Here is a 17,068-nt window from a genome sequence, read left to right on the forward strand (position 1 = left end):
CAACTCGAGCAGAAACAAACCCAGGCATCTCTGATCCTCGTACCTCATGACTCTCGAGAGTGGTCCAAAGCCCTCTCTCAACAAGCAGTGTAAGCGGCCTTGTATCTCGTAGTAGACGGGGCAGTGGCATGTGTAGTGTAACTCTGTCTCGGGCTCCATGTCACACAAGGTGCATGTCCTAGCCTCTGCTGGCACTCAGCTGTATCTCCCAATCTCGATCCGCAGTTGGTGTGAAGATGTGTGTATCTGGCCAATAGCACACCGTATCCCATAAGACAAGTGGGTGTCCGTCGTAAACCCGTCCGTCGTAAGCTGGAGAAGATGCTCTCTGTAGAAAGCCATCTTCCTGTCCAGCTCATGTGCTGGTTGTACCCATGTCTTCTTGGTGTCTAGCTGAATCAGGTCCTAGCGGATGAGCCTGGTGGTCTCGGACTGTGTAAGAGTTGGAGAGGGTGCATCCAATGAGTACTCGAAGGAGGGCAATCTGTCTATACTGAATCCATGTGCCTGGAACCATGACCATAATTACCGGGGAACGCCCCCTAGTCCCCGTTCCGACGTTCCGGGGGGCAGTTCCCTTCCCGAATGTTCCAGAACGTCCCGGAATGTCTGACGTTCCGGGTGGCCAATGCAAACCGGAACGGCCGTTCCGGAACGTTCCGAAACGCCCCCGGACCGTTCCGGAATGCCCCTGGAACGGCCAACGGCTACAAACAAATTTGGCAAAAATTGAAAAAATTAAGTGAATGTTTGGGCTTCTTTTGAAAGTGTGCAAGGCCTCAAGGACTCATAAAATGCACCCCCTTCCCCTTTCTCTTCACAAGCTAATCCTCAAGGCTCAAGCTCTCTCCCTCTCACTCTCAAGATCTCTCCCTCTCAAGACTCACTCTCTCAAGGCTCAAGGCTTCAAGCCTTCAAGCTCTCTTCCTCTCCCTCCCACTCTCTCAAATCTCTCCCTCTCCATCTCTCTCTCTCTCTCTCTCTCTCTCTCTCTCTCTCTCTCTCTCTCTCTCTCTCTCTCTCTCTCATCATCTAGTCATAGCAAGGTTGAATGGTCTTCAAAACGAGTTTTTTGTGAGTATTAGAGTCAAAGCACTCTAATACTCCTTGTATTTAAACACAAGGAGCTAAAAATTGCACTATTTGGGTGTTTTTTATACCTCCCGTTCCGCGACGTTCACGTTCCGGACCCCTAGCCGTTCCCCCGTTCCGCGGGGATCCCGTTGCCGTTCCCGTTCCGCGTTCCGGGTAACTATGACCATGACGTCATCTCCCCATACCAACATGATGTGTCTACCTGCCTGGCTAAGTGTCGAGAGGACTCAAGTGCAAGGTAGGCGTATCTGTCTCTGGGAAGTTCCCACAAATGGTGTCGGAAGGTAAGAGATCTGGTGAGCGCTTCAACTACTAGTGGGGAGGGCAGCTAGCTCTGCCCAAATAATGGCACGTGGTACTGAAGCCTTAGCTCTAATGAGCAGCGAGATCATGGAGACCAGAGGCTTCTCCATGTCCCCCATCCATCAGTACGATTTGTTCTCCCGTGATGATCCAATGAAGGCCCCCATATCTCAGCTCCATAGAGCAATACAGAAGCCACGAAGTGTCAAAGAGCCAGAGCTTCGTCCAGGGCTCCTGAACTGAACCTGTAAACACATCCTCTCCAATCTCCCCAATGCCGAATGGGCTCTAGTCAATCTAGTCTCTACTGCTCTCCTCAAAGAAAATGCTGGTCCACTAAAAACCACTCCAAGGTAAGTGTAAGCATTTGTATATTCCACTATCTGCTGGCCATATGGGAATGCGGGCACTGACCTCCTGATCCACTGTGAGGTGGTATTAAATACCATGACCTTAGTTTTACCAAGATTGATAGACAAACAACTCTAATGGGCAAACCTATGCAAAGCATCCAAGTGACGTTGCATCCCCTCCGGAGAGTTGGAGATCAACACAATATCATCAGCATATAACAATAGCGGAATCCATGTCCCTGCAAGCAGTGCACCTCTATCACCGTCTCTTTCAATGTAGTCAGAAACCTCATCCACTTACATACCAAATAGAGTAGGAGAGAGAGGACATCCATGCTTCACCCCAATAGTGGAGTAAATTGGTGCAGATAGACCCTCTCAGGTGCGTACATTCCCTACTACTGATCTGTACAGTGCCATGATCCCCCAAATGAGCTCTGTGGGTACTCCCATCTCCTGTAACCTGCGCATCAATCTAGCTCTGGGTACTGTGTCAAATGCTTTGCGGAAGTCCACAAGGCTACGATAGATCCGTCCCCCACGAGATCTGCCTTCCTCGATGATGGCCCTGAGTATCAAAATATGGTCAAGAGTAGGAAAACCTCTCCTGAACCCTGCATGCCCAACAGCACGCATTCCCTCCCTCTCTGTCCATCTACGCAGTTGCTGCTCAAGAATGGATGCGTACAACCGTGCCAATGTGTGTCCAATCATGATAGTGCGATAATGTCCAAGCTCCATAGGGTCTCCTGTCTTAAAGATGGGTACGATCGTAGACAGGCTCCAAGTATCAGGCAAGCCCTTACACATGGCACGGTTAAACATAACTCCTAGAAGTTCTGCTAGTAGATCGCTGGCATGCATGAAATGCTCAGCCACTAAGCCATCATGATCATATGCTCTCCCAGTCTTCATCCTGTCAATGGCCTTCTTCACCATCTCACCGGTGAAAAAAGCACATGTGTGTGGGCATGGATCGGGGGGGGGTGTCGGGAAGGGGCTGGTATCCAGAAACTGTGCACAAAGATGATGCGTACTGACCCCATGTCTCTGTAGAGGTAATGGCCCGCGGGGGGGGGGGGGGGTGAAAGAGCCTCCATGCCTCACGCGAGTCCTGACTCAAGAATAGCTGGTATAGATCATGCTCTAGTCGAGCCAAAAATGCCCTCTTCTTCCGCCGCACTAGGCGTCGGAAGTCAATCTGTGAATGTCTGTGTGTGATGTCCCCCGAAAGCAGTTCCCTCTGAAGTCTAGCTCGAATCTGACGGCATTCCTCATCATACCAGCTGTTCTGAGGCATGCTCCCAAAACGTCTCTACTCAGGCTGTGTGTGTGGGTATGCCTCTATTGCTGCATCATGTAATGTCTGTGTCAGTATAGTAGTAAGCTCCTCCAGAGGTCGTCCCCGCTCCTCAGTGGATAGGCGCCTGTAAATCCCATCTATGTATACCGAATCCGTCTTCGACGTGAAGTTGTAGCGAGTAGGGGCTGCTACTCGTGGAATGTGTGCTACACTGAACTAGAAAGAGATGGTCAGCGACACAATAGCATGATTCACTGCCACCCCCACAAGTTTGGGCCCAACTATGAGATCCTGGATACTAGAGATGAGGCTCGGCTGTGCCATGACATAATCTATCGTGCTGGCTCCATGTCTATGTGGAAAGCATGTGAAGCCTCCCACAGCGGGAAATCTCTATAGGCCATTCAAGATGGCCAATCCATGTGCAGTCCCCATGTCTATCAAGTGCCGTCCATACTCGGTATGTTCTCCATCCTGTGATATCCTAGCTCGTCTCTGCAACATCCAGCACTCTCAGCATCTCCTCTGAAGTATCATAAAATACCGTCTGATGATGGGCAGTCCTAGCATTGAAGTCTCCTAGAATGATAAGGTCACCATCTTTAGAGAATTCGCATATATCATCATCCAAAATAGGGACTGTCCTCTAGGTGGTGCATATACTGACGTACTCGGAGGAAAGTAGCAAATGGCAATGTAAAGTTATCTACCAGTCTCTGCTTTCAATCTCACCCACATGTACCTAGCTTGTTCATCTCTACGAGCTATATGTATCAATGGTTGCAACTCCTCCCTCAATAACACTGCCACTCCTGCTGATCCCAGCCCTCACACCGTCATGTTGAGTGTGGCTCCAAAATCACCTCTCTTCCATCTCGGTAGAAAGAAATCTTACCTTTTTCCCTTGCCGCTCTAATCTCTAGAATTACTTCTTGCATATGGGCGACCAGTGAGAGGGTAAATCATCCCCGAGAAAGATGCCCGTCTTCTTAAGAGTTGGCCTCTTCTTCAAAAAGTCCTTCGCTTCCATGGAGGGAAAATGCAGGACGAGTGCCCTTTCTTTCGAGGTTTCCCCTTTGCTCCCATTTTTCTTGTTACCCACTCTCCAAGCTCTTGAGTGCATCGGCTCATGAACCCTCATTAAAGCCATGAGTTCTTTTACCTCCTCCTCTATATTATCTTTGTCTTTAAGGCCTCAAATTCTCCCATGTAGAGAGTGTACACGTCTTCTTTGCTCCTCTTCTAATGTCAGGTTGATAAGGGTGGGTGTGGACGTTGTTTCCTTGCTTTTCCCTTTCTTGGCAACGTCGATCCATTTCTCATCCTCATTTGCTTTCTGTTGAGTCTTTGTAATAACGTCCACCCAAGAAGTCGTCATTTCTTTCTACTGCTCTTTCCCCTCTTTGATGGCTCGCACTTGCTCTTTGATTGCGTTTAGTTCTTCTATCACAGAGGGTTGCAGGTCTCCTTCTTCAAGCGTGTTTCTTGAGCGTGCCTCGGCGAGCTCCTTCTTGAGTGATGCAATCTCTCCGTCTTGGGCCGTCATCCGATCTCCCATTGCCGTGATCTTGCTTCCTTGGGCCGAAACACGATCCTCGAGCATTCTTATTGTCCCTAATAGTTGGCGGTTGATATTGTTAATGGTTTCGACCATTTCCTCTTTGCACTTTGAAATTGCATGCTAAGGGGTCGGCCTTATCATTTTGCTTCCTCATATTTGATCAGTGTCAAAAAACGAGAGAAGAGAGAAAATTGACCTACACGCACAAGTGCTTCCAAATTATGCATACATGTTCCACACTTAAGTATACATGGCGTGCATTTCTTACAATTTCTGCAAAATACGATCAAAATGACGCTTTATGCAATTTCTGCAATTTTCTGCCAATTCTCCAATTTTTGAAAATCAGCAATTTCTGCACTGTCTAAATTTTGCAATTTCCTGTAAAATCCTGGAAATTGTCTGTGAATTTTCTGAAAATTCTGCCAAAAAAACTGATCTTTTCCCTGCAAAATTCTGATTTCTGATTTGCCACAGTTTTGGGCACTCTACCAACGGGGGTGGGGGGCGCGAACTGTGGCGAGGGGCAGGGCTGCAGGGGGGTGGAAGCGCGAGGGGGGGAGGGTGGGATTGTAGGGCGAGGGGGGAGGGGGAGAGAGAGAGAGAGAGAGAGAGAGAGAGAGAGAGAGAGAGAGAGAGAGAGAGAGAGAATTCAGATTTCCTAAGGTTTTTGCAAGGGATTTTTAAAAGGTTACCAAGTTAACTGCCCACTTATTAATAAATGGACAGCCACTTCCATAAAAAGCAGGCCAAAAACTGGGTGCCTTCTTCTTCCCCCTATTCTAGCAAATTTCGACCTCCTCTCTCTTTTTGGCATGAGAAAAGAAGACGATTCTCTCCCCTCTCTTTAGTGCCTCATGCTGACCCACTATTTTTGAGAGAAAAAGTAAATTCTTCCCTATTTTTGCTGGCTGCCAGGAGCTATAAAATCAGCCCTCCCTTGCAATTCTGACATCAGATCTAGGCGCCCCCACACTTGAGAAGGAGCTCTTGACAGCTTTCCGTCACAAAGAAGCTTCAGTTTACACGAGGGTTTTGTGAGCAGTTCAGTTTTACGTGGCGCCCTATTTCTGTGAAGACACTGCTGCAGATTTCAGCCAGTAAGATGTTCCCGAGTCCCCTTATAGCTGCCCCTACTGCGCCAGATGACCCCATGATTGAGCAAAAGAGTTCCATTGTGATAAGTTACTGTTTTTTTTTTGTTTTCAGCCCATAGACTATAAAATATTTAAAGCATTCCCATAGCTGCTTGTGTAGAACTCGGACCTGTTTTAGTACCATTGCCCAGCATCATTCAGTGATGCATTTGGTGTGTACGGTGTGCATTGACTTCCAGATAGGAGTCTCGTAAACATCACGGCATTTTGGCAAAGATATGCCCAATCACCATTGAAACATTCGAAGGACAGTTGGACTACATAGCTACTCTTTCTTGGAGGGCTGGAGAACAGATTAGAGCACTGCATTGAGAGTTTCCACATCTGATCTTTCAAGAGTTAAATCCTATAATGAAATATGCCCCACCTTGGTATCTCCTACTTTCATCGTCTACTGATAATATCTAGACCTTCTCTTTCCTCTGTATTACTTTGCTTGAGAAAAAGAGACTTATGTAAAGAAAAAACATGATATATTCTCAATCAATGCTGAAAATCGATAATGTGTTCCACCTTCGCTTGAATTTCTTCGCACAAGTAAAGATGAATCCGTGACTCTTTTTCAACCCGAACACAACAAAATGAAGCATCTGCATGTCAGGATATATGCCCAAAAAAGAACACGCACCCAGAGAGCAGTTTCTGAAATATAGAGGACAGATCACGAGGTTGTTGGTCAAGAACTTGATGTGGCCAGGACTCAGGTCCATTGATCGGGCCTGCACTAAACTCCACAATCGCCTCACTCATTCCTCCTGAGTCTCCATTCACTTTAATCTGATCAGTTTTGGCAGGATGAAGGCGTGCAAGCTCCATGTCCACTTGTACTTCAAGCCATGACTTCACAATTGCCCAACATGCAGACTGAGGAAACAAAAGCACCAAAAGTTTTTAATGCCTGCCAGTGAATTCACCGTAAGCCATCAAGGCATCATCCATGCAGTGGACACATTCTTTGCCGACTACAGAATGATACTAAGTTGCACACATGCAAGAAACAAACCATGAACCCATTACATCTAAGCACAAAATATGCAATGATATGCAGACAGACATGTATAGCTAATTTCACTCATGCATACATTATTGCATAAACAATGTTAGTACAATTTCTGAATATTGGTATAAATCAAAAGTTGTTCATAAGGATTTAATGACTAATGTATTATGATAATCCGATTGTTCGACTAACCTCCCAATCTCTACAAACTGGTAACATGCGTCGTGTATTTCCACACTGTGTAGCATAGATTGCAGCTTCATACCTGCTCTCGTCGGGACTTTCTGCGATTCTCTGAACAGTAAAATAATGAATTCTACCTTACTTCCACCCTTTGCAACATGATATAAGATGCAATAATATAATAAATTTCAAATATGTACAGCCTAGTAAACCGATAAGAATAAAGACAGCACTGCAACAAATCAAATGCTACACTGACAAGTGCATGTAAACGATGACAAGAAGTCACTTGGTACTTCAACCATGCTTCAAGAGGCCTGAACTCAAGCTTGATTTTCCAGTTCCAAGCTACGGCGACAGATGCTATTCACTCATCATCAGGAGGGAAAGGGGGCGGGGGGGGAGAGAGAGAGAAATAAAATGAAATGAAATGAATGTTATATTAAACGTCTTCAAAAGGCCAGAATGACCTATGAGACCAAACGGATACAAAAATGGTGAATCTGTTACAATGTCTGGGTACCTTAGTACTAAAGTACTAAGTGTGAAAGAGTGAAAATAAATGTGAAAACAGATAGCCACATCATCAGGAGGGAAAGGGGGCGGGGGGGGAGAGAGAGAGAAATAAAATGAAATGAAATGAATGTTATATTAAACGTCTTCAAAAGGCCAGAATGACCTATGAGACCAAACGGATACAAAAATGGTGAATCTGTTACAATGTCTGGGTACCTTAGTACTAAAGTACTAAGTGTGAAAGAGTGAAAATAAATGTGAAAAACTAAATACAAAGTAGTAAATAGACTTCTTAGGAGCATTCTAGGTGTCTGGCTACAATGCTTCTAATCCTTTGTTGTAGTCTCCTCCGATGGAGTGCGCTTCTGCATCTTGGTTGTTGTAGTCTCCTCCGATGGAGTGCGCTTCTGCATCTTGGTTGTGGTCGTCTCGATTTCCTAAGCTCAGTCGCTCTGTCAATTAGGGTGCCTTTGGTATGAATATTGGTGCTCCTTTGTGCTGGCTGTTGGCCTCTTGTTTCTCCATCCACTCCTGCTTCTCTCGATCCGAAGAAATCTGTGATCTGCCTCTGAGGCTGAAGTGCTCTTTGTCTTCTCATTAGATTATCCCTCTGCCGATGTAGTTCCAGTAGGTACAAGCCTAAGCATCTTTGATCTTGGTATTGCATGATTCTATCTAGAGGTCCAAAGCCTTCTTTAAAGAGGCAATGAAAACGCCCCCGTATCTCATAGTATACTATGCAATGGCATATATAGTGTAATTCTGTCTCCGGCTCCATCCCGCACAACTTGCAAATTCTGCTCTCAGGTGGGATTCCCCTAAATCTGCCAAATTCAATTTCCGACTGCTGTGAGGATGTGCGAATCTGACCAATAGCACATCTCAAACCATGAGAAAGGTGGGTATCCATGTAACTCGGGCGAATCACAAATCCATCTTCAGATAGTTGTAGGAAGTTTTCTTTGTATTCGGCCATCTTCGTGCCTAGTTCTTGTGTAGGGTCTACCCATGTCCTCTTAGTATCCAACTGTATAAGATCCTGTCGGATGATTTTATTAATCTCTGTTCGTGTAATTGCCAGTGATGGAGCCTCAAGAGAGTATTGGAAGGGGGGTAATCTTTCCATACTGAACCCATGTCTCTGAAACCACGAGGACAGTTGCGCATACCAGCATGATGTATCCCCTTTCATTGCTAATTGTCGAGAGGATTCGAGGGCGAGTTTAGTATATCGGCAATTATTTGTATCCCACAAACCATGTATAAAGGACACTGATCTAGTAAGAGCTTCAATTTCTAACGGAGGGGCCACTAGTTCCGCTCGAGTAATCGCGTGTGGTATGGAGGCCTTGGCTCTAATCATTCGGGAAATCATAGATACCAAAGGTCTCTCCATTGACTTCCAATTATCCTGATCCACAGATGGTCCTCAAATCTAGACCCCATAAAGCATAGCCGAAGCCACCACAGTATCAAAAAGCCAAAGTTTTGTTTGTGGTTCCTGAAACTGCACTTGTGAACACATCCTCTCCAACCCTCCCAAGGCCGCAGAGGCTCTGGATAATCTAGCATCCGCTGCTTTCTTAAGAGTAAACTTCGGTCCTGTAAATACCACCCCAAGGTATCTTTATGCATCTGTGTACTCTACTGTATCCTGGCCATATGTAAGTGTAGCTGCCGATCTCCTAACCCACTGCGGTGTGGTGTTAAACACCATAACTTTGGTTTTACCCAAGTTTACCGACAGTCCACTGTCCTCCGCGAATTTATGTAATGCATTTAGTTGCGTCTGCATTCCATCTGGTGATTCTGCTATCAGTACAATATCATCTGCATACAACAACAAAGGGATCCATGACCCTGCAAGTTGAGCCCCTCTGTCACCCTCTATATCAATGTAATCTGATACCTCATCTATGTACATAGCAAATAAAGTAGGGGACAGTGGGCATCCCTGCTTTACTCCAACGGTGGAATGAACAATGTCGGCATCCCCTTCTGGAGTACGTACATACCCCATTACTGACCCGTATAAAGCCATGATCCCCCATATAATCTCTTTGGGGACTCCTAACTCTTGCATCCTGCGCATCAATCTGGCCCCTGGTACTGTATCAAAAGCTTTCCGAAAATCCACAAAACAATTCACAATGTATAGAGACAGATATGAAAACTGATCAGGAGGGAGGGGAGGAGAGAGGAGATAATTCTTAAAGTTAAATGTTTTGTGACGGAGTTAAAATTTGAGACTAAGTCCTGGGAAGAATATCAGGTAATATAGAAGTGCTTAACCAACCCATTGGAAGCAACAAAGCCTGAAGAAGATTGATACATCATGGTCCACAAGTGATACATTCTTGAAAAAGCTGAAACGTCATAAAATATAGTTTCAAATCTACACCTAAAGTACCACCCACTGCCCCATTGGGGAAATTGTTCCCATGGTATGGCCACTTGTGGGTGTGATTTACAGCAATGTACAGTTGTAAATACATGGATATGTATAAGTTCTCCCTACTTCCTTTCCCCGCACTGAAAGTTTTTTTTTTTTTTAACAACAAGCACACAGTCGTAGTCTAGTAGAATTCAAAATGGTCAACGTGGAAGATTACCACAAACTACGAGATGGGGCAGTTGTCTAGTAGATATTAAGATGTTCAATGTGGCCATCTTAATCAAAGTAGCGTTTCCCCCTCCTCATGAAATGTTTACCTGTTTCTGCAGTGCTTGAGCCAGTTTCAAGCTTTTCCCATTACCCTCTTTAGAAGTCTTCATTGTGATCTCTGTTTACTTGAACTATTATCTTGAGGTATGTGCCCAAGCATGGTTTTTGGTAAAAACGACTCGGTTGTCTGACGTCCATCAGTGCAAATTTATACATTTCTAACTGTGAAACTGCTATAAATACAACAGCTTATTGCTATAAAAAAATACCTCAGAAGCAGAAAAGCAGGCCCACTTCCAAAGTCGACGTTGATGGCTTATTCCACTCTCAAGTTCAACAGCTTGTAATGCAACATCCTTCCCATCACGTATCAGCATGTCAGGAGATGGGGAAGGCCCCAAGTCACCACATCCACCCAAAGTGGCGGCTCTCCACGGCTGTGAAAACAAGATAACAAGATGAAAATCTGGCTCCGTGAAATGTACGTAACAAAGAGATAGAAACCGGGGTCTCACCTGACCAGCTGAACGACAAAGCTGTCTGGCTTCCTCAAGTCTTCCAGCCCTTAAAAGCTTCCAGATGTCGTCAAGCAGTTCTTCTTCCAGGTTCTGGAATCCCAAACCACTATTGTTACAGCCTCTTCGGTGCTTCGCCATATATGAGAGTTCTCAAGCAGAAAGGTACAAAATGGGGAGATGTGTGTAGTAAAAACTACATAGGTGAAAACACGTTCAAAGTTGCACATTATGTCACAATCACTACACCAAAATACATCAGAATTTTGACATCTGCAACAGAGCAGCCAAATCTTTTGCCTAATTGGGTAAAACAAGGAGCTCTCCACATTCGGACATAGCAGAATGAGATCATGCCAACATGCAGGTATGCAACGTAAAAACAACCAGTGCTTAAGGCAAAGTAAAATGAGTACTTCATCCATAAAAATTAAGATGCAAATACACACTTGGTCTTCTTCCTGGAGGCGGGCCCGCTCTCTACTAGGTGCGTCTGGATCCAAGTGTTGAACAAGCACAGCATTTCCAACCATCTTCCTGATAGAGTGCTGAGTCTGACGCCAGACTCCTAATTTTTGCAAATAAGAACCTGCATACCACCCTTTGTGCTGAGCACAGAAACCACATCAGCAAAGCAACAAAATAAGCAGTCTTTATAGAAAAAAACATAGGGAATTATGCTGCAATACCAAACGCATTGCAAAGGTGTAAGACGAGAAGTTTCAATTATCACACATGGTACCTGCTTATCAAGATCAAGTGCTTTTGATATGAGACCTTCCAACCATTTCACTATTCTAAAGCAAAGTTGGGCTGTCGCATCTGTAGAAATAAAATCGCAAGCTTCATGTTGAGAAGTTGACTGCAAAAAGAAAGCCAAAAAAAAACACAACCTTTAAGTGTCAGCAGATGAGCACAAGACTGTAAAACTACAATTATTACTGTCATCCTAACTTGTTAAAGTAAAGTACAAGTTCCAAAGCACCCCTAGAAAGCTTGAAAAAGTATCTACTTTGAAAGTTGTCCAGCTTGTCTAAGTAGTAAAGTGCCCAAGATCCAAATACAGAAAGGAACAAAAGAACACAAGGGGAAAGTGGTAAAAATGGTGTAAAGTAAAAGCATACAAAGTGAAGGCATTTTTTATTGAGCAACGAACAAATTATACATATATAATTCCTGGCAGGGTTAGAATGGATGCAAAATAAAGCCATTCGTGTGATATTGTGCATTCTCTCGGATAAATTTAGGAATACATGAAACCTTGAACCTTTTACATTCTTCATAGGCTGGGGATAGGCGGTTATTAAGAGTTCATTATGTAGGAAGAGAACTGCACATAAAAATGTTGAATATCTGGCATGAATGAAGAAAATGCACACCATTCTGAGTTCATGCATAAGAATAAGTACTTACGGTATTGAATAGGATAAGACAAGATTATAGTAAACAATGAAGACAAGTTTGACTTGTGAAGAATTCAAATCACATGGATGCAACAGCTATCTTATCATCACAGTTCTTTCATCGCAAGAAGAAAGCCATTCTAACATGCAAACAATTACCCTTCCCTGGATGAATGTTCTATAAACAGACAGATTCTCTCAAACAAAGCTAGATGATACAAAAATAAAATTACCAGAACTGCATCCTCGAGCTCCATGTCATCAAAACCTGGAGAACAGATGATAGTGTTGGAACTTGAGATAAATGAACTTCACTAACCATCCCCTCCCAAAACCTTTACTCTATGTACAGCACCCGTCCATGTATGTGGTATTAGTCAATAGTGTTGTAAGTAAATATGCTCCAGCCTCCGAAGCAAAAATAAATTATAATCATCAAAGCAGAGGCAAAAGTGGCAGCAAATAACTGGTTATAAAAGGGCTAAACAGGCATTCCTTTGGCACCCAAGCTGCGAAACAAGCTCATTAGTCTAGCCCTCATCATCCACTGCGAGCTCACGCAATATCATAGTCCATTAAGCACTGCGCACGCAAACCCTCATATACACAAAGCAGCTGATAACCCATGGGAACTGTAAAATAAGCACGTATGCATCCATGAAATAAGTTAGCTCTGTCCAATGCCCACATAGGATGCAGTACTCCTGGCATCCCACATCATGAGGGTGTTGTGGGGTTCCCATTCCTCTTTATAAGAGAGTGAACGAAAATCCCAGAGAACTCTCTACCAGCGGCAATGTATGGTTCGGAGAGGATTATTGAGGGTGGAGCCTCAGACCGCTATGAAGGCTCATCAAAACAAGAAAAAATACAACTATGTCATCATGTACGAAACAAAGAGGTTGAAATCACCTTTCCCAAACAAGTGCCAGATGAGTGCCCACGTAGCAGACTCATCATGCAACATCTGAGCTTTCTGACGCATCAAAAGATCTTCTATGGCCCTATGTCGTTCGGTTGCTTCTTCTCTGCAACCATAAAGGGAACACAAGCTTAGACTTTAGTCACCTTCAAAATGCTTGAAAAGTTTTTATCACAAAAAACTTGCTACTGGAAACATTTCTTTGCCTAATAATGACCTCCGTACTCTTCCATCTGCAAGAAATTGGATTATATAACACTCCTAATGAGATTTCTGCCACATATTGTGGAGCAATAATCAAGGATAAAACTGTTCGGAACCCATATTATAACCAACTAGGAAGTAAATTCATAATCATATTGCATTACTACCCAGTAACGGTAGACTAGCTGTGTTATGTATGCCCGGCTATTGCCTTCTTTTAATTTGGTTGCGTCACTAAATGGCAGCACTCAAACTCAAAAGGAATCGACAGACACAGCAGAAACACCATCCAATCAAAAACCACCACCAAATCAAGATCTATCTAGACGAAGCAGGAGTTGAAACTAGACCTAGGCATATGAAGCACCAAAACAAGAAAAATGTGAAGTCTACAGTCCTGGTAGAACCATCATTGATAACTTTCAGACACACAAAGTGGACGAGGGTTAAATACTTATGTTCATCTAGCTGTAAATATATGATACATCATACCCCTCTCTCAGAGTGTCACGTGACACATCCCAACCCTATGTGTCCGTGGACAAGCTACAGCATAACAAGGTTCAATCAGTCTAGGCAGTCTAGATTAGAAGTGATCTAACATTTTTGTGAGTCTATTCGTAGACCGTGCATGCCCAGTCACTTAGTGTAGCTGCATATCCTCTGGTTGCACACAGCATGATCATCAATAATCCCATCAGAATCCATTAGAATCAGTTAGGGGATTTTTCCAATGCATTTAGCCTATTTTCCCTATTTTTGACATTTTTCACTTATTATTTTTAAGTGACTTCCCAACAAAAGTAGGTTGGACAATTTTGCTAAGAAAATATATAAGCAAACAAAGCTAGCACTCTTGGGCAGATGAGCAAGGAGCACAACAGGCCCTCAGGCAGCAAGTACCCCTTCTCTCTCAGCAAGAACCCCTCAAGCACCATTCACCTTGGCGTGTTCCCTCTCCCATCAGCCTAGCGTTTTTGGACATCGTCACCACCTCCCCCCAAGCTGGCGTTCTCCAGCTTTGCAGTCATCGCCCACATGCCCGGATCCCTAGCGTTTTTACTAACGCTTTCAAGAGCTGTCAGTATTTCTATTTTCAGCCCATTCTGCAGTAGATAGTCAACGTTTTCAACATGCATGAACAGCAGCAGATTCAGCCCTAAAGACTTGCAGAGTATCGTCATTTTCAGCCTTTAAAAACGCAGCCAAAACAGCATATTTCAGCCACCCGAAACAGTCCCAGATTTTCAGCCATAGCGTTTTTATGGACAGCAGATAGAAGACCGCAGATTTCAACCCTTAAGTCGTCGTCGGCATCGGCATAGTCCCAAGTTGCATCAGTCCTTTGCATCGTCATTGTACCCCTTTGTGCAATCAATAGTAGACCACTCTCGCCGACGAGAGTGGGGCCTTCAGAGGAGGGTTTTACAACGTCTCTGGTGTCGTATCTCTCTTCTCTCTCTATCTCTCAATTTCATTCATTTGCACGCGCAGTGTCCATTCACTTTGTTGTGATCATAGCACTTTCCATTAAGAACGGAAGGCTCTCCCTTCCATAAGAGCTAAAAGGAACCTTCAGCACAGTTCGGAGCACTCATCTTGAGCAAAGCGCAAACAATCATTCCGCTCCACCTAACACAGAGCTGCGGGGATTTTTCTTTTATGCTACAATCACTCATCGGATGGAAGCCTAGCTACAGTATTGGCAATTCCAACATTAAGGTGGAGTATCATGAGTTTACCATTGAGCTTGGGCCGTTGGACTAGGAAGACCCTACCGAGGATGCTGACCTCGCTACTATTAGTCGGGCACTTTGGCGGGAGGTGGACTAGTGATAGCAAATCCATCAACGTGTATAGACCTACCTGGCCCATCAACAACCACACAGCCTCCAGGTTTACCTCATTCACTCAAAGTGCTCGGAGATATTTCATCATTGGATATATTTGTCATTCGGCCAGATCATTAGGATGATCCCCACCATGTCCAAGAATTATTGTCATTGAGTTGGAGTCTAGAGTCGCACATCACTTGGCCCTGCACTATCTAGCCTCGACATCCCCTTGTATTTGAGTAGCGCAGTCTTTGATCTGCAACAGGAAAGCTGTCAGCCAGGGTCTTCTAGTTGGGTCTTTGTAGTACATCGAGGCTAGATTGAGCAGTTATGGTGTTTCTTTTGCAATAAAACTGGGGCTTTGACCCTTTGCATTACATAAAATCGACCATAGGTCCATATACAAAAGTTGGGAAAAACCCTGAAAGGTATACAAGGAGATCATGGGGAAAAATCCCAAATCAAACCATAATTTATATCTAGGAATAACAATACTCTAATCAAGCTGTGAAGAAAAGCTATCCGAATAGTGATCAAGTCTACAAAAATCTGCACGAAGCTCTGTCCACCTCAGGCAATGTAGCGAAAACCACAAATAATAATGTTGGGTATCTGATTGATATAAAGCATCCGTAATGAAAATCTCTTGTAGCAGCTCACAAAAGCCAAGGGATTGTGAAACCCCTAGGTGTCACAAAGTATTGACATGGCATGGCCTAAAGGACAGAGGCTAGACACAAAAGGGCCAACCCTAGTGAAGGAAGCAGCAATAGAAGTTGTCCAACTTATGGAATCTTGCTGAGTGGCCTAAATCCATTTAAAAAGTTGTTCCAACTTATTGTACCCCTGTCGAGGGGACTAAAACCTTAAAAATAAAGAAGGAAACCCAAAATTGTGTGCAAACTGATGACGTGGCAGGTTGTACGGACTTCCGCAATTTGCAACGCAAATCGCGATGACATGTTGATGTGGCACATCGTACGGACAGCCCAAGAGCGCGCTAGCTTTTGGTTACCAGATGCTTTTAGACTACTCTTTTTCATGTATTGCTTTTGGCCAAGGGCCTTTATAAGAATTGCCAGTGCCTCTTTTCCAACAGATTTTCTTGGAAGCATTGTGGGGAGAGAGGACCCTCAGACATTGTACTTGTTGAAGCATAATAATAAAGAAATACCGAGAAGAGGCGCCAGTCTTTGGGGCTAGTACTTCTGGGCACGGAACTCCGTCGTGTCGTGTCGTCTCTCTCTCTATACATTGCTATATGTTACTCCCCCCCCCCCCGTACGTCAGTACATGTTGCATCCAGAGGACAGTCGCCTTTCTCTATATTAGATGATGATTATGGGAGTTTTCTAGCGATGGTGATATCATCCTCCTAGGGGACTTCAATGCCCGAACGGACAACTCTCAGACGGTCAGATGAGATGCTTAGAGAGCTCGATGTGGGTGAGTTGGGGCATCAAAGGCATACCCACACACTCAGCCAGGTCGAAGGCGATATTCTGAGAGCATGCCCCAGAATAGTTGGTATGATGAGGAGTGCAGAAAGATGAGAGCCCAACTTCAGAGGGATCTTCTTTTAGGAGTCATCACTTACCGACAATCTCGGATTGCTTTCTGGCGCCTTGTGCGACAGAAGAATCAAGCTTACTTGGCCCATATGGAGCGAGACTTGTATCAGTTGCTCTTGAGTTGAGACTCAGCAGAGGCATGGCGATTCTTTCATGAGCACTCCCGTTCCCCAGTGATTACTTCTCCTGATGTGTGGGACCGGTATGCCTCATTGTTATATATGGATCTTGGACAGGACCCCCTTCCAAATCCTACAAACCCAAAGAGATACGGAGTTATTGTCTGCAGAAGAAGTCCAAGTCCATGCAGTGGCTAATGGGACATGCCAAGCAAGGGTTTGCAATGCACGCACACTCTCTAACTTGCCCTACAGATAGGCTTTTGGCAATCCGGACCGGGTAAGTATCGAACAATGGTAACAGAAGAAAGAGAAAGCAACATAAAAAGAAACCTTCGTGCCCTCGATTGTTGGCACAGCAAT

The 17,068-nt window shown here is 44.5% G+C and overlaps 1 protein-coding gene across 4 annotated transcripts in view; it reads right to left on the reverse strand.

Annotated features, from left to right (window-relative positions):
• Nucleotides 1-17,068, reverse strand: part of LOC147431529 (nuclear pore complex protein) — a 156,596-nt gene that overhangs the window by 34,268 nt on the left and 105,260 nt on the right. For all 4 annotated transcript variants that reach the window (XM_086494094.1, XM_086494095.1, XM_086494097.1 and 1 more), the window contains 8 exons: nucleotides 12,967-13,082; nucleotides 12,288-12,322; nucleotides 11,394-11,513; nucleotides 11,101-11,259; nucleotides 10,652-10,744; nucleotides 10,406-10,573; nucleotides 6,965-7,066; nucleotides 6,401-6,636 (listed from right to left, as the gene is read on the reverse strand). In XM_086494094.1, coding sequence (XP_086350220.1) covers nucleotides 6,401-6,636; nucleotides 6,965-7,066; nucleotides 10,406-10,573; nucleotides 10,652-10,744; nucleotides 11,101-11,259; nucleotides 11,394-11,513; nucleotides 12,288-12,322; nucleotides 12,967-13,082 — 1,029 coding nt within the window. The remainder of the gene's footprint in view (nucleotides 1-6,400; nucleotides 6,637-6,964; nucleotides 7,067-10,405; nucleotides 10,574-10,651; nucleotides 10,745-11,100; nucleotides 11,260-11,393; nucleotides 11,514-12,287; nucleotides 12,323-12,966; nucleotides 13,083-17,068) is intronic.

This window comes from Adiantum capillus-veneris, chromosome 21 (assembly GCF_014529385.1).
Source record: "Adiantum capillus-veneris isolate H3 chromosome 21, ASM1452938v2, whole genome shotgun sequence".
In the NCBI taxonomy this organism is placed as follows: domain Eukaryota; kingdom Viridiplantae; phylum Streptophyta; class Polypodiopsida; order Polypodiales; family Pteridaceae; genus Adiantum; species Adiantum capillus-veneris.